Source organism: Garra rufa, chromosome 3, assembly GCF_049309525.1.
Source record: "Garra rufa chromosome 3, GarRuf1.0, whole genome shotgun sequence".
Lineage (NCBI taxonomy): Eukaryota > Metazoa > Chordata > Actinopteri > Cypriniformes > Cyprinidae > Garra > Garra rufa.
In genome coordinates this window covers 6,510,741-6,534,332 of record NC_133363.1, presented here as the reverse complement: position 1 = coordinate 6,534,332, position 23,592 = coordinate 6,510,741, and the positions used below count along the sequence as shown (strand labels likewise).

At 32.7% G+C, this 23,592-nt stretch overlaps 1 protein-coding gene across 2 annotated transcripts in view; it reads left to right on the top strand.

Annotated features, from left to right (window-relative positions):
- The window catches only part of rap1gds1 (RAP1, GTP-GDP dissociation stimulator 1), a 95,189-nt gene that overhangs the window by 57,388 nt on the left and 14,209 nt on the right, over positions 1–23,592 (top strand). For both annotated transcript variants that reach the window (XM_073835627.1, XM_073835626.1), the window contains 6 exons: positions 5,998–6,126; positions 6,242–6,367; positions 15,891–16,034; positions 18,832–18,963; positions 20,370–20,504; positions 20,602–20,727. In XM_073835627.1, coding sequence (XP_073691728.1) covers positions 5,998–6,126; positions 6,242–6,367; positions 15,891–16,034; positions 18,832–18,963; positions 20,370–20,504; positions 20,602–20,727 — 792 coding nt within the window. The remainder of the gene's footprint in view (positions 1–5,997; positions 6,127–6,241; positions 6,368–15,890; positions 16,035–18,831; positions 18,964–20,369; positions 20,505–20,601; positions 20,728–23,592) is intronic.

The following is a 23,592-nucleotide window of genomic DNA, read 5'->3' as shown; positions in this document are numbered from 1 at the left end:
TTTAAAATAAGTAGTTGTCAGCCGATATTGACTTCATGATGAATACGATATCTTAGAGAGCAGGGTGGCCAATGGCTGATATAAAGCCAATATTAAAATAAGTACTTGTCAACCAATATAGTTAATTTTTTTTTATGGCCGATACCAATATCTTAGAGAGCAGGGTGATTAATGGGCAATATAAAGCTGATATTAAAATAATTAGTTGTTAGCCAGTTTTGTTTTTTTTGAATGGCCAATACCGATATCTTAGAGAGCAGGGTGACCAATGGCCAATATAAAGCCAATATTAAAATAAGTAGTTGTCAACTGATATTGATAAAAAAAATTTTTTTATGGCCGATACTGGTATCTTGAAGAGCAAGGTGACCAATAGGCAACATAAAGCTGATATTAATATAAATAGTTGTAAACAAATATTTATTGGTGAACGGGGTGACCAATGGGTGATATAAAGCTGATATTAAAATAAGTAGGTGTCACCCAATGTTGATTTTTTTTTTTTTTTTTTTTTTTTTTTTATGGCCAGTACCGGTATCTTGGTGAGCAGGGTGACTAACCAAAATACTTACTGAACCGTAGTATCTCTCATTGAGTTGGTAAGTTTTGCTGTTTGTAAACTGTTGTCAGTGTTTATAACTCTCCGCTTGACTGGAAAATAAAGCAGCTAAGCATTTAAATCTGACATGAGCTTTAGATGATATGCAAATACTTCACTGTTTTTTTAGGAAACGTGACTCATTCTCCATCAGTGAGATCTGCAGGTCTCCGGTTGACATTTCCTTGACGTGATTTGGGCTTCGATTACTGGCAAGAGTTCCTCAGTGATTTCTGGCTAACATCCAGTTCTGCCAAGGCTTGTTATGTTGTGTTTTCTCATTTGATACATTTAGCCAGTAGCTGTTGCTCAAATGTTCTTGCTCAGACCAGCAAAGCTTCTGTGGTCGATAAAGCAAATAACAAGCAATTATGTAGTAGGGAAGAAGCATTTTGGACTGTCAACTGTTTATTAAATGTGATGAAGGGACTTCTGTTGCATAAATGTTTTAAAGGTTATCTGCTACAATGTTTTTGTACCAAACTCTGCTTCCATGGTCTCTCATACTCAATAACATTTTCTCCTTTATCATCTATGGATCTTTTCCTCTGCCTGGGCCGTCTTCTTTAACACAACTCACTGCTGTCTCAGCTGCCGTCTCCTCTTTGCTTCGTTGAATTTACTGATCAACATCTGCTTCCTGACAAATTAATGGCACCAGATGTGTCCCGGTGCCGCCTACATTTTGGTGTGTCATCAAGACATTTCTAGACAAACTGAAACATCTTTTAACTGGGTATTTAAGGGCTTGCTTTTAGAGCATTGCAAAATATGACTGTTATTAAACATAAACAAGACATAAAATGATGCATTTAGTGAGCTTTAAGATTTAAAAAAGTAGTGCTCAACTCATATCGTTTTTTTTTTGGCGAATTGCAATATCTCAGAGAGGAGAGTGGCTGATAGGCAATATAAAGCCAGTATTAAAATTAGTTGTGAACCAATATTAATAAATTTTTTATGGCAGATACCAATATCTTAGAGAGCAGGGTGACCAATAGGTGATATAAAACTGCTCTTAAAATATGTAGTTGTCAACCTATATAAACATTTTTATGGCCAATAATGATATCATAGAGAGTGGGTGGGTGGGTGACCAATAGGTAATATAAAGCCGATTTTAAAATAAATAGTTGTCAACTGATATAGATTTGTTTTATAGCCAATATGATGTCTTGGAGAGCAGGTTGACCAATAGTCAAGTAGTTGTCAACCGATATTGTGGTTTTTTTATGGCCGAAACCGATATCTTATAAGAAAATAATTAATTGTCAACTGATACAAATTTTTTATGGCCAATACGATGTCTTAGGAAGCAGGGTGACTAATAGCTGATATGAAGACGATATTATAATAAGTAGTTGTCAACCGATATTGTTTATTTTTATTTTTATGGCAGATACCGGTATCTTATGCTGATGATACACTTTGGCAAATGTTGCCGTCAACGGGCAGCCAGGTGTGATACAGGGCCCACAACTGATCTAAATTATCCAGATAGAAATGTTTTACCCATTCTCTATGGGAAAGTGGCCAAGCAATTGCTTAAAAGTTGCTCGATAAAATTGCTCAAAAAGTTGCCCGTGTATCATCAGCCTTAGAAAGCAGGGTGACCAATAGGCGGTATAAAACTGCAATTAAAATAAGTAGTTGTCAACCAAGATCAATTTTTTTAATGCCCGATACTTATATCATGCAGAGCAGGGTGACTGATGGGCGATATAAAGCTGCTATTAAAATAAGTAGTTGTCAACCGATATTTTTATTTTATTTTTTTTTTAAGGTCGATACCAATTTCTTAGAGTACAGTGTGACTAATGGGCGATATAAAGTCGATATTAAAATAAGTAGTTGTCAACAGATAAAGATTTTGTTTGTGGCCAACACAATATCTTAGAGAGCAGGGTGACCAATAGGCGATATAAAGCTGCTATTAAAATAAGTAGTTGTCAACCGATATTGATATTTTTTTTAAAGGTTGATACCAATATCTGAACAGCAGGGTGACCAGTGGGCAATAAAAAGTAGATTTCAACTTATATAGATTTTTTTTATGGCCAATACAATGTCTTCGAGAGCAGGGTGATTAATGGGCGATATACATTTACTATTAAAATAATTAGTTGTCAACCGATATTGTGTTTTTTTTTATGGCAAATACCGATATCTTAGAGAGCAAGTTGACCAATAGGCAGTATAAACTTTAGCAATATTAAAATAAGTGTTGTCAACCAATATAGATTTTGTTTTGTGGCCAACACAATATCTTAGAGAGCAGGGTGACCAATAGGCGATATAAAGCTGCTATTAAAATAAGTGATCAATATCAAGCGATATTGTTTTTTTTTTTATGTTTGATACCGATATCTGGATAGCAGGGTGACCAATGGGCGATAAAAAGTAGATGTCAACTGAAATAGATTTTTTTTCATGGCCAATGCGATGTCTTAGAGAGCAAGCTGACGATATAAAGCCGATATTAAAATAAGTCTATTTTAATATTGATATAGCCGATAATAGCTGATATAAAAAAAAAATAGGGGCAATACCAATATCTTAGAGAGCAGGGTGATGAATGGACAATATAAAGCAATATTAAAATAAGTGTCGTCAACCGATAATTTTTTATTTTTTTATTTTTTAGATAATTTAAAAATGCCAAATATCGTCAGATATATCGGCAGATATGTGTTGACAACTAAAATGTCTGCCTAAATTACAAATAAGATCTACAAAGAACATCTTAAAATTTGTTGCAACAAGATTAATTCTCAGATTTCTGTTCTAAAGACATTTGGATATTTCCACAGGAAAACAAGTGCGGTTGAACCCAGTATTTTCAGTGGCTAAGGGCCTGTGTATGTACATGAAATGTGATGTCTAAGCAGTCCTTTGTTCCACTGTGGTCTTGATTTATCTTTCACTTTTTTCAGGTCAAGACTATATTTTCTGTGCTAGTCTTAGCGAAGCACTTTACAAAAATGAAATCTCAGAGCAGTATATAATATGGCTGCATTTTATGTTCAGTCTGTATTACTTTGAGCAGATAAATTAGCTCTTTTAGCCAGCAGACTGTTTTCGGTAATTTTCAGGATATAAACAATGTTGAAATAACTCATTACAAGTGATACATTTTTTACTTTCATTTGAAAGCTTATTTTACATAGTGTAGTTTTAGAAGGCTTGCTGAAGAAATGAAATCAGATGCATAAAAAAAGACGAGTGATAATAAAAAAAAGGTAATATATTTAGGAAAAGCTCAGTGTGGATATCAGTGAATTAAAATTAAAAAATTAAAGTTTTGCATTTTACAGTTACCCTTAGTTTGTGAAATTTTTATATTTTATTTTCATTTTTAAATTTGTCTTTTTTACTAGTTTTTTTAATTTGTTTTAGTTTTAAATCGTTTTAGTATTTTTAAAACAAACATATTTATGTGATTCAAATTTTCATTGAAGTGTTTTCATTTAGTTGTTGTTTTTAAATATTTATAATTGTTAATATTTTATTTAAGCCTTATTTCAGTTGTTTAATTTGTTTAGTTTCACTTGTAGTTAAAAATAAAAGCACTGATACAAACTTTATTTCTTATGACAGTATTTGCAGATAGCAAGTTTTATTCATTGTAAAAATCACATTATTGTCTGTGACATTTGTTGCAAGTGTTTTATAATGAGTTTGAATAATGTAATTGCCAGAAGAATAATGATGAATACTTGATACTACAGTCGTGGCCAAAAGTTTTGAGAATTACATAAATATTGGAAATTGGAAAAGTTGCTGCTTAAGTTTTTATAATAGCAATTTGCATATACTCCAGAATGTTATGAAGAGTGATCAGATGAGTTGCATAGTCCTTCTTTGCCATGAAAATTTACTTAATCCCGAAAAAATCTTTCCACTGCATTTCATTGCTGTCATTAAAGGACCTGCTGAGATCATTTCAGTAATCGTCTTGTTAACTCAGGTGAGAATGTTGACGAGCACAAGGCTGGAGATCATTATGTCAGGCTGATTGGGTTAGAATGGCAGACTTGACATGTTAAAAGGAGGGTGATGCTTGAAATCATTGTTCTTCCATTGTTAACCATGGTGACCTGCAAAGAAACGCGTGCAGCCATCATTGCATTGCATAAAAATGGCTTCACAGGCAAGGATATTGTGGCTACTAAGATTGCACCTAAATCAACAATTTATAGGATCATCAACAACTTCAAGGAAAGAGGTTCAATTCTTGTTAAGAAGGCTTCAGGGCGTCCAAGAAAGTCCAGCAAGCGCCAGGATGGTCTCCTAAAGAGGATTCAGCTGCGGGATCGGAGTGCCACCAGTGCAGAGCTTGCTCAGGAATGGCAGCAGGCAGGTGTGAGCGCATCTGAACACACAGTGAGGCCAAGACTTTTGGAAGATGGTCTGGTGTCAAGAAGGGCAGCAAAGAAGCCACTTCTCTCCAAAAAAAAAAAACATCAGGGACAGATTGATCTTCTGCAAAAAGTATGGCGAATGGACTGCTGAGGACTGGGGCAAAGTCATGTTCTCCGATGAAGCCTCTTTCCGATTGTTTGGGGCATCTGGAAAAAGGCTTGTCCGGAGAAGAAAAGGTGAGCGCTACCATCAGTCCTTTGTCATGCCAACAGTAAAGCATCCTGAGACCATTCATGTGTGGGGTTGCTTCTCATCCAAGGGAGTGGGCTCACTCACAATTTTGCCCAAAAACACAGCCATGAATAAAGAATGGTACCAAAACACCCTCCAACAGCAACTTCTTCCAATAATCCAACAACAGTTTGGTGAAGAACAATGTATTTTCCAGCACGATGGAGCACTGTGCCATTAGGCAAAAGTGATAACTAAGTGGCTCGGGGACCAAAACGTTGAAATTTTGGGTCCATGGCCTGGAAACTCCCCAGATTTTAATTCCATTGAGAACTTGTGGTCAATCCTCAAGAGGCGGGTGGACAAACAAAAACCCACTAATTCTGACAAACTCCAAGAAGTGATTATGAAAGAATGGGTTGCTATCAGTCAGGATTTGGCCCAGAAGTTGATTGAGAGCATGCCCAGTTGAATTGCAGAGGTCCTGAAAAAGAAGGGCCAACACTGCAAATACTGACTCTTTGCATAAATGTCATGTAATTGTCGATAAAAGCCTTTGAAACGAATGAAGTGCTTGTAATTATATTTCAGTACATCACAGAAACAACTGAAACAAAGATCTAAAAGCAGTTTAGCAGCAAACTTTGTGAAAACTAATATTTGTGTCATTCTCAAAACTTTTGGCCACGACTGTACATTTACATTAAAAACCATTAATGTAAATGACTATTATATTATTTATGCTGACTGAAAAAGATCTGCATGAGCCAGAATAAAGAGAATCTGGTTTTGTCTTTCCTCTCTAGACTCGTTGCAGGCTCAGCTGATCAGCATGGGTGTGATCCCAACACTAGTCCGACTGCTGGGAGTTCATTCTCAAAACACTGCGCTCACTGAGATGTGCCTCATTGCCTTTGGCAACCTGGCAGAGCTTGGTGAGTTACCGATTTGATTCAGTCACGCTGCCTAACTCCAGATTTTCATATATTAAAATATATTAGGACATATTGGATAAAGCTAACACATCTCTTTTGGCTGATCCTCAAACAGAGTCCAGTAAGGAGCAGTTTGCCTCTACGAATATTGCAGAGGAGCTGGTTCGACTGTTTCGTAAGCAGGCGGAGCATGAGAAGAAGGAGATGATCTTCGAGGTGTTGGCACCACTCGCAGAGAACGGTGAGAATCACAGTGATTGCCTTTTAATAATGACTGAACACTCATGAACCAGTCAAAACACTGTCTTTTGTAAGACAAAAAAAAAGTAGACTACTACATTTACATTTAAGGTTAATACCATGTTTTTTGTTGGGTCAGTGGTTTTATTTGTACTATTAAAGAAAGTGTTTCTGTATTTTTAAAGAATTAGTAAATAAATAAATAAATTACCAGTCAAACAGTTTTGAACAGTAAGATTTTTAATGTTTTTTAAAGGCGTTTTTGCTCACCAAGCTTGCATTAATTTGATCCAAAGTACAGCAAAAACAGTAAAATTATGAAATAATTTTACTATTTAAAATAACTGTTTTCTATTTAATTATATTTAAAGATGTAATTTATTCCTGTGATCAAAGCTACATTTTCAGCATCATTACTCCAGTCTTGAGTGTCACATGATCCTTCAGAAATCATTCTAATATGCTGATTTGCTGTTTAAGAAACATTTTTTATTATTATTTTCAGTATTTAAAACAGTTAAGAAACTTTTTTTAGGATTCTTTGATGAATATCCAAGAAGATCCAAAGAGCAGCATTTATCTGAAATTAAAAAGCTTTTGTAACATTATATACTATACCGTAAAAGAAGGAAATAAAAGAAATTAATACTTTTATTTAGCAAGGATGCTTTAAATTGATTGAAAATGATGACAAAGACAATTATAATGTTACAATTATTTCATTTCAGATAAATGCTGTTCTTCTGAACTTGTTATTCATCAAAGAAACCTGAAAAATGCTACTCAGCTGTTTTCAGCATAATAATAATAGCTATAATAAATGTTTTATGAGCAGCAAATCAGAATATTAGAATGATTTCTGAAGGATCATGTGACTGAAGTAATGATGCTAAAAATTCAGCTAACAAAATAAATAACATTTAGGCTTGGTGAGCACAAGAGACTTTAAAAACCCCCAAAAAATTACTGTTCAAAAATATTTGACTGGTAGTGTATAATACACACACATATTTTGATTTTATTTCATAAAGTCAAAACAAAGAAAACTAAACTAATGAGAAATGTTGCTCTGGCAACTAGCTAAAATATGGCATTTTTTAATATTTTAAGTAAAACATTTTTTTATGGTTTTCAGTTTATAGTAATAACCCTGATTCACCTAAAACAAGTCTTATTGTTTGTTGTTTATTTTTTACTTTTTTTAAGCATCACAATTAATTAGTAAACAAACAAACTAGTTTTTGTCTAATTTTTAGCAAAAAATCTAAACATTCATTTAAATGTTTTCCTGATATTTAAAAAATGCACTGCCAAAAGCACCAAAAGTTGGTTAAATGACCATGGTGTTGGTGTGCTTGACTGGCCAGCAAACTCACCAGACTTCAACCCCATATAGAATCTATGGGATGTTGTCAAGAGGAAAATAAGAAACAAGAGACCAAAAAATGCAGATGAGCTGAAGGCCACTGTCAGTGAAACCTGTGCTTCCATACCACCTCCATGCCACAACAAATTGAGACAGTAATTAAGGCAAAAGGAGCCCCTACCAAGTATTGAGTACATATACAGTAAATGAACATACTTTCCAGAAGGCCAACAATTCACTAAAAATGTTTTTTTATTGGTCTTATAAAGAATTCTAATTTGTTGAGATAGTGGGTAACACTTTACAGTAAGGTTCATTAGTTAAACATTAGTTAATGTATTAACTAACATGAACTAACCATGAGCAGTACATTTGTTACTGTATTTACTAATCTTTATTAACATTAGTTAACAGAAATACAATTGTTCATTATTTGTTCATGTTAGTTCACACTGCATTAACTAATATTAACAAGATTTTAATAATGCATTAGTAAATGTTGAAATTAACATTAACAAAGATTAATAAATGCTGTATAAGTGCAGTTCATTATTAGTTCATATTAACTAATGTGGTTAACTAATGTTAACTAATGAACCTTATTGTAAAGTGTTACCAGATAGTGAATTGGTGGGTTTTTGTTGAATGTCAGCCAAATCATTACAACTAAAAAAACCAAAGACTTTAGTCTGTGTGCATTAAATTTATTTAATACACAAGTTTCACAATTTAAGTTGAGTTACTGAAATAAATATACTTTTCCACGACATTCAAATTTTTTGAGATGCACCTGTGTGTCTATATGTAGATACAAATTATCCATAAACAAGGTTGGAGTCAGACTTAAATTAAGTAACAGCAGGCAAAAAATGGCTAATATCTGACAATATAAAATTGTTTTATTAATTTATTTAATGTTAGGCTTCGAAATTGGTGCAAAAGTCTATTGGCCAGTGCCGATAAGCTCAAAATGACCAAAAACTGAACCTGTAAGTATTGTGGAGAACCGTAATATTGGCAAGATATATGAATGGTATTCATATGGTATCCGATACTATCAGTGTTTCTTGGTACTTTGTAAGGAGTTTATTTTTAATCTAAGCATTTTAAAGTAGGGATGCACCGATCCGACTTTTTCAGTCCCGATACCGATACCTGGGCTTTGTATATCTGTTGATACCCGATACTGATCCGATACCATTGTTGAATTAATAATAAACTGCATACCTTCCACCTTATACCTTCCTTCCACCATGTAGAAGAAACTAAAGGCACCAAACTTTCCTAACTAAACATTACCTTCCTAACTAAGACAAAACAGATGTAACGTATTGAATACTTATTTGTTATTTAAAGAACAATTGTGCATTCAAATCAAAAATAGAATGTAATCAAACTTCTTAAAATAAATTTAAATAAATAAAATGTAGTAGTAGAAACAAAGTGTATTGGTCAAACATACAATAGTAATCAAACATTATAAACATATTACGTGCAAAGTCCTGCATGAATTCAAAATAAAACAGCAGCCGAACCCGAGAATAAACAAATGCAAAGTTGGTCAAACAACAACTTGGTCGCACATACAAATAATATAACATTGTAAACATGTACTGTAGTGCAGTGTTACACCACTCGTGACCTGTGTTATTTTAAAGAAGTCTGCATTCAAACTAGGGCTGTCCCCGACTATGAATTTTCATAGTCGAATCAGAATTTTCGAATCTTTCTATAGTCGACCGATAGTCGAATCATCTAGGCCTATGTGTGTGTGTGAATGGGTTGGGAGGGGCACGACACTATAGTCAGCAGGAGGGTAAAACTATTTTTATTTTATTTTACACACTGCACACAGCAACAACTTTTAATAAAGCGACCAAAACTGCCTGCCAACTGACAGACGAACTTATTTAGGTTTAAATAAAAACACCGAACGCGTCTTTTAGTTCTAAAAACGCGAGGCGCACAGCACTGCCTTTTTTGGTGACTTTTAATAAAAGAGCAGTGTGCTGCGGGTTTTTTTATGTTGCTAAGCAACGACCAAAACAGCTGTCCTGTCAGTCAAATCAAAGGATTATAGCGTGAGCGCTCTAAAATCTTAGTTTTTTGCTGTTAAGTAAACTGTCATATTAGCTGAAACCCTAAATAATACAGCTCCGGGTTACCCACGATAGACACCAAAGGTTTCTCCTCCATTTCTTGCAGTCTCCGGACTTTTTAAGCAACGGTAAACTTTCGTCACCACAACAGAAGGCCCGCCTCTCCATTCATTCGATTGGACAATGGAAAAGAACGCGAATGATGTCGGGCGTTTTTCCGCTCAGAGTTGATTTTTTTTTTTTCAACTTCAGGGCAGGTGCTCAGAGCGCTCCTGCAAAAACGCGAGGCGCCGGGGGCGCATAAACAGCGCGCAGAACGCTCACTGCCAACAGAAAACCATTCAAAAGAGGCGCCTCCAACTGCAAAAAGCATTCGGTGTGATCACGGCCTAATCCCTGCCGTCAAGATGGTCCTCATCTCGTCATGGATCAGGGAAAGTGAAAATTACATCTGTCACAGGGGTGGTTGGATTTATTTACAAACACGTTAAAAATATTTATTGAACGCTTCTTTCTTTTCACTTTTGTTTTTACTGCATTATCATAATCAAAGGCTGTATATAACATAATATAACCGTACAAAACCAGTAGTTCTGTGTGCAATTAGACATTGAGCTTCCCCATATTGCCAAAATGGTATGATGCTCGTTTCACCCGCGAAGATTCGACTGTGAGATCGGTGGTCGAATCAGGCTCCGCATATCGATGCATCGAATCTTCGACTATTCCGCGACAGCCCTAATTCAAATCATAATCATAAAATCATTTGATGAACAGTTGATGTATTTCTGTTTCATAATTTCCATAATGCATCAAAACAGTGCAGGTTAAGCTTTCAGTTAGTCATGCTTTTTTGCTTTTAGCATGAGTTGAGGATCTGTAGTCATTGATCGAGCTGGAATATGGATATGGATGGTGAAGCGCTTCCCAACGCAGACCCACTGACCCAGTGACTGAGCAACTCAAAGGCCTTTCCTCCCAGCTGTGAGCGTGTTGTGTTACTTATATAGAAAGTCATACGCCGCCACCTGTTGTGGTTAGAAACGAGACCCTTCGTGAAATCAATGCATGTGTTTGCAGCTGTGTTTTGGCTCAGAAAGCTTGACCATGAGCCAAGATTTTACGCTTTAAAAATGGCCAGTCGTCTATTTTTTTCATCAAAACCAGCTGAGCTATGGAAATGACATCTTTTGCAATGCAAAACCTGGCTTATTTATTGGTGAAAATGTCACAAAAGGCATTTTCCAAGACGCTGGCTATTGCCTACGGTTGAGTCGCAGGAGAGAAGGCTACAATTACGCAGATGCGTGAGATTTCTCGGCTACTTCTCTGTTTGGATAATACGTGTTATCACTGCCGTTGCCACCACCATCGTTTCCTCAAAATAGGACTCTGGGGTCTGCTTACAGCTGCGGTCTGGACTTGATTATTTGAACGCAAAGTCAGCTGGTCTTTTTGTCTGCGAGCGCGTCTGAGGATTTGAAGCGACATTGAAATGTGTGTCTGAAAGAAAGCTGCGTGTGAAAGAGAGCTAGTGTGTGTTTAGTTGGTGAAAATGGTACGCTGAAGTGTGTATTGAAGACAAATAGATAATGAGGTTGTATTTGTTCTGTGAATACAGAAGTGTTTGTTTTTGGCAACAAAAGATCCTGAAAGCAAAATTAATTTACTTTAGAAACCAAACTGCATTAAATTTTAATAGTAATAAATAATAATAAAAAAATCGATGCCATTAACAAATATTTTTTGCTATTTGTCAATGGGGCAAACGGGAAAAAAAATCAGAAATGGTAAAAATTAGTTGTAAAAGTGTATTCTCAGTGTTATTGTTGTGTTTTATATATATATTTGAAATATTTTAGTTGTACATAAAACAATCTTTTCATTAAGTTGTAGTAATAATAAAAAAAAAATAATAATAATAAAATATATTTATATAGAGAGAGAATAGATTTTTTTATGTTATTTTACGAAAATAAAAATGTTTTTATTGTTTTACTTTTAGTTAACAGCAATAACAGATTCTGTTAAAACTAGTCTTATTTTATTTACATATTTCTTTTTGAAATAAAAAAATATTAAAAACTAAACTTTTAATATTTGTTATTGTTATTTAGTTTTTCTTTGTTTTTAAAATATAACTAAATTAACTAAATTAAAATCAATTAATTAAAAATTATTAAAAATTGTTCATATTTTATTTGATTTCTGTTAGTTTATTTTATTTTTAAGCACAACATTTTTTATGGTTTTAATCAGCCTGATTGACCTAAAACAAGTTTTATTACTTTGTTTTAATTAATATTTTTTAAATGCATTGCAATTAATTAACAAACAAACCTGTCATACATTGATAACAATATTTATTTCCTGATATTTAAATTATGCAATTTATTTATAGCATGAGACTTACATAAAATATAATAGTCTTTTAATTAATTTGAAATTAAATATATATATATATATATATATATATATACACACACACACACATATATTTTATTTGTTTATTTATTATGTAATGCGTATATGATATATATAAAGATATGTTATATATTATATTTTATAATATACATATATTTTACATATTATATTTTAGTATATATATATATTAGTATATATACTAATAAATACATTTCAAGTATTTTGGTCTTAGTTAACTACAATAACACTGATGACGCTAATACAAGTCTTATTATTTTTCTTTTTTCAAAATAAAATGATTAAAATTATACTTTTAATAATTAGTAATTTTAATTTTTTTATGTATCCTATATAGTTTTCTATATATATTATTTTTTAATTTTAATCTATCAAGGTAAACTAAATAAAAAATATTTTTATAAAACATAAAAACATAAATAAATAAATAAAACACTTTTATATAATATTTTTTTTATAATGTATTTATATAATATAATATTTTATTTCAATAAACATTAATTTAAAGTAGCAGAAAATATTTTTAAATGGTTTTTATTAACTATAATAACCCAGATTTCCTTTAATCAAGTCTTATTATTTTGTTTTAATTAAAAAAAAAAAAAATCCGTCTTTATATTATTTGACTTGTTTCTAACATAAGCATGAATTTACTGTAATCTAGTTTATTCTAATCTAATCTTTTTAACAGCCCTTTTTGCAGTGTACAGTATGAGTCAAAAGTCGTATAAAATGTCTAAAAAGAAGGTAACTGTAAGAACTCCTGTATGTTTTGATAAAAGCAGTGTGAGAGTGAGAGCGGGCGTGGGAGATGGAAAGCAGCGAGAGCATGTGTGAAAGCGCAGCTTTGGTTGTTAGCATTCAGCACACAGCGCCGCTATCCCATACTGCCAGTCTCCAAGACAACGGCCTACTTAGAGCCACTACGCAGCACTAGAGGCGAAGCTCAGCGAGTCACGTGGGCCGCGGGAAGAGCGATTGTGTGTGTGTGTGTGTGTGTGTGTGTGTGTGTGTGTGTGTGTGTGAGTGATAGAGAGGGGGGGAAAGGGTGAGCTGTGTTGTACCTGAACACTGCAGGCGTTTCATAACCAGCCAAATGCGTAGTGAGACGGCCATATGTCTGCAACGGTCTGACCTCCGACATCCATCCATGCAACATTTTCCCTCTGGGTTGTTGTGTCATTCGCTCACACTGTATGAATCATCAATATTTGCTCTGTTGGATTGTTTTTTGGAATCATATGAATTGCATTTGTTTATGTTTTAGAAATTATGTCGTGGTCTGATGTTCGTTACATCACTTGTCTGGTTTGGTCTTTTTGGGTCAGAGAATTATGTAATTCAGTCTGTTATGTGCTTGAAGGGGAAAACATGCATTAAATAAAATTTGGTCTGGATCTGGGTCTTGTTTTATAGTTGGCATAGTTGTCAACTGATGCTCGTTTCTGTTTTTTCAGTGGCTAATACTAATTGTTTTTTTTTTTTAGCAAAACATGTCACTAATGCATATTTTATTAATTAATTAATTTATTTTATATATATTTTTTATTGTTTTGTATTTTGTATCAGCGATAGATTATCCATTAGACTAATGCAATGCTGATTTATAAATAATATATAATATGATAAAATAATATAATATAATTTATTGATTGCAAAAAACAACAAAAAAACAACAACAACAACAACAACAGGAAACTGACACAGATTTCTGATATATACATAATAAAATTTCATGATAGAAATCACCAGAGTTGGCTTTTTGGTCTGGATCTGGGTCTTGGTTTATAGTTGGCATAGTTGTCAACTGATGCTTGTTTCTGTTTTTTTCAGTGGCTGATACTAATTTATTTTTTAGCAAAAAATGTCACCAATGCATGTTTTGTTTTGTTTTGTTTTGTTTTATTATGTTTTATTTTATTTTATTATGTTTTATTTTATTATGTTTTGTTTTATTCTATTTAGTTTTTTTTTTTTTGCATCATCGATGGGTTATCTATTAAACTAATTCAATGCTGAAATATGATAAAGTAATATTGTAATATAATTTATTGATGGCAAATAAGATCCGACAAAATTGCAAAAATTAAACATGATTATTTTATTTTTATAAAAAAAAAAAAAAAAAAAAAAACGAAAACTGACAAAGATTTCTGATATGTAAATAATATAATGTAATGATAGAAAGCACCAGAGGTGGAGTTTTAGTCTGGATCTGGGTCTTGGTTTATAGTTGGCATAGTTGTCAACTGATGCTTGTTTCTTTTTTTCAGTGGCTGATACAATTTTTTTTTTTTTTTTTTTGGCCAAAAATGTCACTAATGCATATTTCATTTATTTATTTATTTATTTATTTTATATATTTTTTATTTTTATTGTTTTGTATTTTGTATCACTGATAGATTATCCATTAGACTAATGCAATGCTGATTTATAAATAATATATAATATGATAAAATAATAATATAATATAAGTTATTGATTGCAAAAAAAAAAAAAGAAACTGACAAAGATTTCTGATATAAATAATATAATTTAATGATAGAAAGCACCAGAGGTGGAGATTTGGTCTGGATCTGGGTCTTGGTTTATAGTTGGCATAGTTGTCAACTGATGCTTGTTTCTGTTTTTTCAGTGACTGATACTATTATTTTTTTTTTTAGCCAAAAATGTCACTAATGCATATTTTATTTATTTATTTATTTATTTATTTTATATTTTTTTTATTGTTTTGTATTTTGTATCAGCGATAGATTATCCATTAGACTAATGCAATGCTGATTTATAAATAATATATAATGTGATAAAATAATAATATAATATAATTTATTGATTGCAAAAAAACAAAAAAAAAAAACAGGTAACTGACAAAGATTTCTGATATAAATAATATAATTTAATGATAGAAAGCACCAGAGGTGGAGTTTTGGTCTGGATCTGGGTCTTGGTTTATTGTTTGGCATAGTTGTCAACTAATGCTTGTTTCTTTTTTTTTCAGTGGCCGATACTAATCTTTTAGCAAAAAGTGTCATTTTATTTTATTTTATTTTATTTTATTTTATTTTATTTTATTTTATTTTATTTTATTTTATTTTATTTTATTTTATTTTATTTTATTTTATTTTATTTTATTTTATTTTATTTTATTTTATTTTATTTCATTTCATTTCATTTCATTTCATTTTGTATCATCAATAGATTATTCCTTGGACTAATGCAAAAAAAGAGACTAACTAGACACTTTACTTACATTTAACATGCTTTCTATGGACATAAAATCACTTTTGTACATTGTACATCTTAATGACTTTTACCCACATATAAAAGGCTGTTGTTAGACTTTGAAATTGATACAAGAAACCACTGGCAAATGCAGGTAAGCTCAAATTGACACAATCAATGAAGTGAAATAAATGCTGAAATAAATTCAACATTCATCTCATTTCACTACAATCCAACATTACAGGCTGCTTTTGGACCAGCAGTCTGATCATGACTGTAACTCTTGGGTTTTAATATGGGTTGTGAAATCCCTGTTAGACGTGAAGGTGTTAGTGAAGGTGTGCTGTGAAGCGTCAGATATAATAAGATCTGTCTTCTCTCTTTCTCTTTCTCAGATGTGATTAAGCTTCAGCTGGTGGATGCTGGTCTGGTGGAGTGTCTGCTGGAGGTCGTGGCTCAGACGGTGGACAGCGACAGGGAGGAGGATGTGGCTCAGCTCAAGACGTCCTCAGACCTCATGGTCCTTCTGCTGTTGGGAGGTACAGAACTCAGATAACCCTAAACCTTAAAATAAATGCTTTGAAACAACAAATATGAGTGTGAATCCTCAGTGTGAACAAAGCAAACAGGGCAAAGCAAAACATAATGACATAGTGTCAAGCACTGATCTCATACTGTGTGTTTAATTGATGAAATGTTCTATTCCTGTGAATGTTCCTCATTTCGTTTAGCTTCCCTGAGGTTATATAAACGTATTACTGGTCAAATAGGGATGCATGTCCTTTTACCTTGAGAAGGAAAGGCTGAAGTGAAGCTTTTCTGGCTGATGTGTAATTCACTTCATTAATATTAAACACTAGCTGAAAGAGTTGTGGGGCACTAAAATGACTTTGGAAATTTCCATCCTCACATATACTTTAGTTTAAATGTTTGTGATGATATGATTTTTTTTTTTTAAATGTTGAGTACATTTTATTCAGGATTCTATAATGAATAGAAAGAAGAAAAAAATATCTGAAATAGAAATCTTTTGTAACATATATGTGACCCTGGACCACAAAACCAGTCTTAAGTCGCTGGGATATATTTGTAGCAATAGCCAAAAATACATCGTATGGGTCAAAATTATTGATTTTTCTTTTATGCCAAAAATCATTAGGAAATTAAGTAAAGATCATGTTCCATGAAGATTTTTTGTAAAATTCCTACTGTAAATATATCAAAATGTAATTTTTGATTAGTAATATGCATTGTTAAGAACCTAATTTGGACAACTTTAAAGGTGATTTTCTCAGTATTTTGATTTTTTGCACCCTCAGATTCCAGATTTTCAAACAGTTGTATTTCGGCCAAATATTGTCCTATCCTAACAAACCATATATCAATAGAAAGCTTATTTATTGAGCTTTCATATGATGTATAGATCTCAGTTTTGTCAAATTTAACCTTATGACTGGTTTTGTGGTCCAGGGTCACATATAAAGGTCTTTATCATCACTTTTGGTCAGTTTAAAGCATCCTTGCTAAATAAAAGTATTATAAAAATAAAAGTACTATAATTTACCCCCCCCCCCCAAAAAAAGAAAATGATACTGATCTTTGATAAATGCTGATCTTCGGATCTTTCTAATCATCAAAGAATCCTGAAAAAAAAAGTACTCAACTGTTTTAAATATTGATAATAATAATAATAATAATAATAATAATAATAATAATAATAATAAATGTTTCTTGAACAGCAAATCAGCATATTAGAATGATTTCTAAAGGATCACTGGAAAAAAATAAATTGCATTTTAAAATACATTCAAATAGAAAAATAATTTTAAGTAGTAAACATATTTAACAAAATTACTGCTTTTGAAGTTCTTTGGATCAAATAAATGCAGGCTTGGTGAGCCCAAGAGACTTCCTTAAAAACATTAAAGGTTTTCCTGTTCAAAAGCTTCAAAAAACTTCAAAACGTTCACTGCTCTTTTTCTGTTGAATAACATGGTTTGACCAGCCAAAATCTGCCTTATACTGGTTCATTGTATAGTTTTACCTCCAGCTTAATGCCTGTTCACACCAATGACGATAATTATAACAAGAACAATAAACAATACAGAGGAACAAAAGTGTTGGAATCACTTTCAGAACATTTTGTATTGAATCAGAATCTAAGCGACTTCAAAGAGCTCAAGCATTTAAAGCGGTAGACAACACTGCTGTACGCACTTATAATAAACAGAACGTTATCATCTATTGGTTTGGACGCTAGTATAATTATCGTTATAGTTACCTTTATACAGTTGAGGTCAAAAGATTACATACACCTTGCACAATCTGCATAATGTTAATTATTTTAGCTGAGGAAGAGGGATCATACAAAATGCATGTTATTTTTTATTTAGTACTGACCTGAATAAGATATTGAGTTTACATATAGTCAACAAAATAAAACAAAACTTGAGTTTATAAAAATGACCCTGTTCAAAAGTTTACAAACACTTGATTCTTAATACTGTGTTGTTACCTGAATGATCCACAGCTGTGTTTTTTGTTTAGTGATAGTTGTTCATGAGTTCCTTGTTTGTCCTGAACAGTTAAACTGCCTGCTGTACTTCAGAAAAATCCTTGAGGTCCCACAAATTCTTTGGTTTTTCTGCATTTTTTGTATTTGAAAACTTTCCAACAGGGGGTGAAAACGTTTTCAGTCAGGGTAAATTTAACTTATTTTGTCTTCTGAGAAACATGTAAGTATCTACTGTAGCTTCTGAAGGTCAGAACCAAATGAAAAAATTCTGATATCTAGGCAAAATAAGAAAAATGTACACCTCTACATTCTGTTCAAAAGTTTTCACCCCTGGCTCTTAATGCATTGCGTTTCCTTCTGGAGCATCAGTGAGTGTTTGAACCTTCTGTAATAGTTGCATATGACTCCCTCAGTTGTCCTTAGTGTGAAAAGATGGATCAGTTGTTGGAAAGGGTTAAAAAAAATTGTGGGACAGAGGGCAATTTAACTGTTCGGAACAAACGAGGGACCCATAAACAACTATCACTAAACAAACAAGCAAAAAAACGTAAACTTTTTAATGGGGTAATTTTTTTAAGTTCACCTATTATTTTTCTTGTGGACTATATGTAAACATATTTTAAATGAAATATCTTAATCAAGTCAGTACTAAAAAAATAACATGCCTTTTATATGATCCCTCTGTAAGATAATTAACATTTTGCAGATTCTGCAAGGTGTATGTAAACTTTTGACCTCAACTGTAGTTATCGCTCCTAGTGTGAACAGTCTTTGTCATTTGTGTTATTCTGTCATATTAATGTTTTTGTGTTTTCCTGTAGATGAGTCAATGCAGAAGCTGTTTGAGGGGGGTAAAGGCAGTGTGTTTCAGAGGGTCCTCTCATGGGTGCCTTCCAACAACCATCAACTTCAGCTAGCAGGAGCGCTCGCCATCGCTAACTTTGCCCGCAATGGTAAGACATCAGCATGGTTGGGGAAAGGTTACTTTTAAAAATAATGCGTTACAATTAGGGCTGCCCCCTAATAGTAGAGAAGAGGCTTGGTCGACCAAAATGTAATTTCTGCTTAGTCGCAGAAAAATAATAGTAATAACATTTCTGTACATGGACATGGCATACCGTGAGTCTCAAACACCATCGTTTCCTCCTTTTTATATAAATCTGGTGTTTTCAAAAGACCACAGAAAAATAGGCTAATCCTAACATAACACAGACTTTTACGTAAGAGTCGCAATCATTAATTACGTTCCCAACATTTGCATCGCCCAATCATCAGAAGTTCTGCAGCTAAGCTATTGTGAAAAAAACTAAGCGAGGACAATAGCGAAAATGGCAGAACACGGGAATAAATGTTATGTTCCAGGTTGTGCAGGAGATGTTAAGTGCAGGGATGGTTGGTGTCTGTACTCAGAAAGGCAAGTGAAACGAATAAGGCGTTCTAATAAAATAAAACCAGCCACTGAAGGGACATGGTTAGCTCATGTAGCCTGTTACATTGCAGTACATAAGATTTCACTTACCACATAAACGGAGAGATGAAAAGTGTAAATGTATATACAATAGAGGGCCCAGCAAAAATAGGATATTTGTGCTATTTAACGTATTTATTAGTGCAGGTTTGAATTATATGCATTGCATTTCACTGTTTTTATTCATTTTGAGTAATACTGAATCTGTTTTTGTGCGGGTGAGATGAGTAAATGCATGCTGGCATTTGTGACCCTGGACCACAAAACCAGTCATAGGATTTAAAATTGCGATTTATATATCACATAAATAATAAATAAGCTTTCCATTGATGGTTTGTTGGAATAGGACAATATTTGGCTGAGAGACAACTATTTGAAAATTTAGAACCTGAGGGTGAAAAAAATTTAAATATTGAGAAAATCGCCTTTAAAGTTATCCAAATGAAGTTTTCAGCAATGCGTATTACTAATTAGACTATTAAGTTTGTATATATTTATGGTTGAAAATTTACAAAATATCTTCATTGATCATGATCTTTGCTTAATATCCTAATGATTTTTGCCATAAAAGAAAAATCAATAATTTTGACCCATACAGTTTATTTTTGGCTATTGCTATAAATATACCTGCACTACTTAAGACTGGTTTTGTGGTCCAGGGTCACATTTAGTTTAGAAATACGGTAGCATTTTTATAAAAACAAAAAAGTAACTTGGATATTTTCTTGTAAACTAATAAAGCAATGCATTTCTTTACTAGCTGCTTTATAAAAAGTAATCAGATTTACTTACTCGTTATGTGTTACCCCCAACACTGGACTTTAGTCCTGCAACTACAAGATCTTGACGATCACTGTGTTGAGAACATAAATAAGTGTTTCTTGTGTACAGATGGGAACTGCATCCACATGGTAGACACTGGTATTGTACAGAAGCTTCTTGAGCTGTTAGACAGACATGTTGAAGAGGGGAACGTGACGGTGCAGCATGCCGCGCTCAGCGCTCTGAGGAACCTCGCCATCCCGGGTCAGTCTGAAAGTTCATTCAATCATTAAATTATTCACTCCACCGTGCATGAGTGTTTTAAAATTAAATCTGCTCCATCTTCTTCTCTCTTCTCCAGTGGTCAACAAATCTAAGATGCTCTTGGCTGGTGTGTCCGATGTAGTGCTGAAGTTTCTCAAATCCGAGATGCCTCCGGTCCAGTTCAAGCTTCTGGGAACATTACGGATGCTCATCGACACACAGGGTATTTAATAACAGCATATGTTTCAGTAACTGTAATTTTAAATATGTGACCCTAGACCACAAAACCAGTCATAAGGGTCCATTTTTTTGAAAGTCTGAAATCTTAAATAAATAAGCTTTCCATTGATGTATGGTTTGTTAGAATAGGACAATATTTGGCTGAGATACTACTATTTGAAAATATTTAATCTGAGGGTGCAAAAAAAATTTTATATTAAGAAAATCAACTTTAAAGTTGTCCAAATGAAGTTCTTAGCTATGCATATTAAATAAAAATTAAGTTTTGATATATTTACAGTAGGAAATGTACAAAATATCTTTCTTTTTTTATTTCAATTAAATTAATTAAATTTAAAAAAAAAATAAATAAATCAAACAATACTGTTAATTGGCATAAAGCTGAAATTAAATATAACTAATATTTATACTTATTTATATTTATATTGTATGTTGTTTTTTGTGTATATTTATATTATATTCATGTGTAATTATTTAATAACACTTTACAATAAGGTTCATTAGTTAACTATGTTAGTTAAAAAAAGAAAAGAAAATGAACAATACTACTACAGCATTTATTAATCTTAGTTAATGTTAATTTCAGCATTTACTAATGCATTATTAAAATCACAAGTTGTGTTTGTTAACATTAGTTAATGCACTGTGAACTAATATGAACAATGAACGACTGCATTTTTATTAACTAACTTTAACAAAGATTAATAAACAGTCTAATAAATGTATTGTTCATTGTCCGTTCATGTTAGTTAATAAGTGACACCTTATTGTAGAGTTACTAATTATTATATAATAAGATCAAAAACTGTTAACTTAATTAAATTAAATTAGAAAATGTTGTCTTGGCAAATAACTGAAATAAAATAAGTTTAGATTGAAGAACTAAAATTACTAAAACTGAAATAAAAATAAAACTAGACAAAAAATGACAAAAGCACACAATTAAATTACTAAAACTTAAGGCGAGGCACTGCAGGTAAATAAGGTAAAAAAAATTACCAATAGTTATCACCTTACTTACCCAGATTATTGATTTACATTGATAATTGCAAACATTTTTTGTATTTACAAGTTTTCTAAAATGTTAGTTTGAAATATGCAAATGAGGCATTATTTAATGAAATATGCATTATATCTAATTTGCATACATTTCTAGTAAAAGAAATGAAGTCAGTCAGTTTCAAAATTCTTGTTTAATTTTTTACACATTAGAGTCAAATGTTTTTAAAGAGGGGATTTGGGGACATCTCATTTTGTTACGTCATAATTCAGAAAAAACTTAGAACAGAAAGAAAACCATGCATTTTTTTTTTTTTTACCATTTTTGGGGGAGTAAAATGTTGTATAAAATCAAGCAAATTATATATGAACAAATCCCTCCTAAAAACCTTCAGGATATAAACGGGAATAAAAATTTTAAGTTATGGTGTGTAAAGGTGTGTGTAAGTGCTGCTGAAGTGGAGATTTATGGCTCAGTGTAGGAGAAAAAACTCATTTTGAGAAAACAGCCTTTAAAAATATGTATTGTAATTGAAATCAATTGACACAAATAGATAAAGTGCTATAAAAGAAACAATGTCTTTTGGGTGTTTTCTTTCCACTAGTCTGAAAAAACACTTTATGAAAAAGCAAAAAGCCCAAAATCAATATATCATAATTAAACTAAACACTGTTGATGACGTCAAACTAGCAGTTATGAGCTAAAAGCCACAAAACACAGTTTTTGATGAGCTTTTAATCAAAGTTGATAAGCTTACAACTCCCTGTATGTTTTACAGCTGTTCAGCTGTGTCAGAGACAGCATGTGATTCGATCTCAGGTTCAGGCTCGTCCCAGCTGCTGCCACACAGCAGTCAGTCTCTGATATTAAGTGAGCGGAGGATCGATGGCACTCTGTCATTTAGTAACTATGGATCTGCAGACAAGGACGAATTTGCATTGTCTTTCGTTGGCAGTGCCCCAGCCGTGTTAGCTTTCTGTGACAGCCTGGGTTTAAAACGAATATTCCAGGGTAAATACATTTAAAGCTGTATCGACACCATCGGTGACATGCTGTCAATTACCACAGAAAATAATTTCGATCCATCTCTCAGTTTGGAAAACACCTATCTTTTGCTATTTTTCTGATTAACAGTGTTCGTACAAGTTGCTGTTCTACTTGAATTTGACTTTTTCAAATTTAAGGCCTTGAAAATAACCTTGAAAATTGCAATATTCCCGATAAGGTAGTGCTTGAATTATTGAAAGACAATGTAACTATTGAAATTAATGTTTAATTTTGTCAATTTTAAGCACATATATTTTTACGCAAAATTCACCCAGTTCAAAAACATACCCTTTGTGCTTATTTCGGTTAATGTCAGAAAACAATTGCGATAAGCCAGTAGTAGTACTGACAGTGTCATGTAAACATGGAACAGATGAACCAAATCAATTCAAGTCATTTACACTGGAACCGCTCCATTTGATTCGAACTCGTGACTTTGATCTTTCATTTCAAGCGATTCACTAGCAAAAACCAGATCAAAATAAAAGAGCCATTCATTAAAACAGAGCTTTTAGAAACTCAGAATCAGTTAAACCATTGTGTCACAAAATGATTCACTATTTTGAAGTGCTCCAGTTGGATCTTGTATCACCTATCATTTGTTTCAGATTGAGACTTCAAATTGCGTATTGTGACTCATTTAGAATTGGAACAGGTTCGTGAATCATTTAGCAAATTGAATGATTCAAATTGAGTGATACAAATCAAATGATTCATGATACGCAACTTGAGCATGGATCGCGAATCATTTGATTCAGACTGAAACTTCGGAGCCCGTATTGCGAATCATTTGATTCAGAT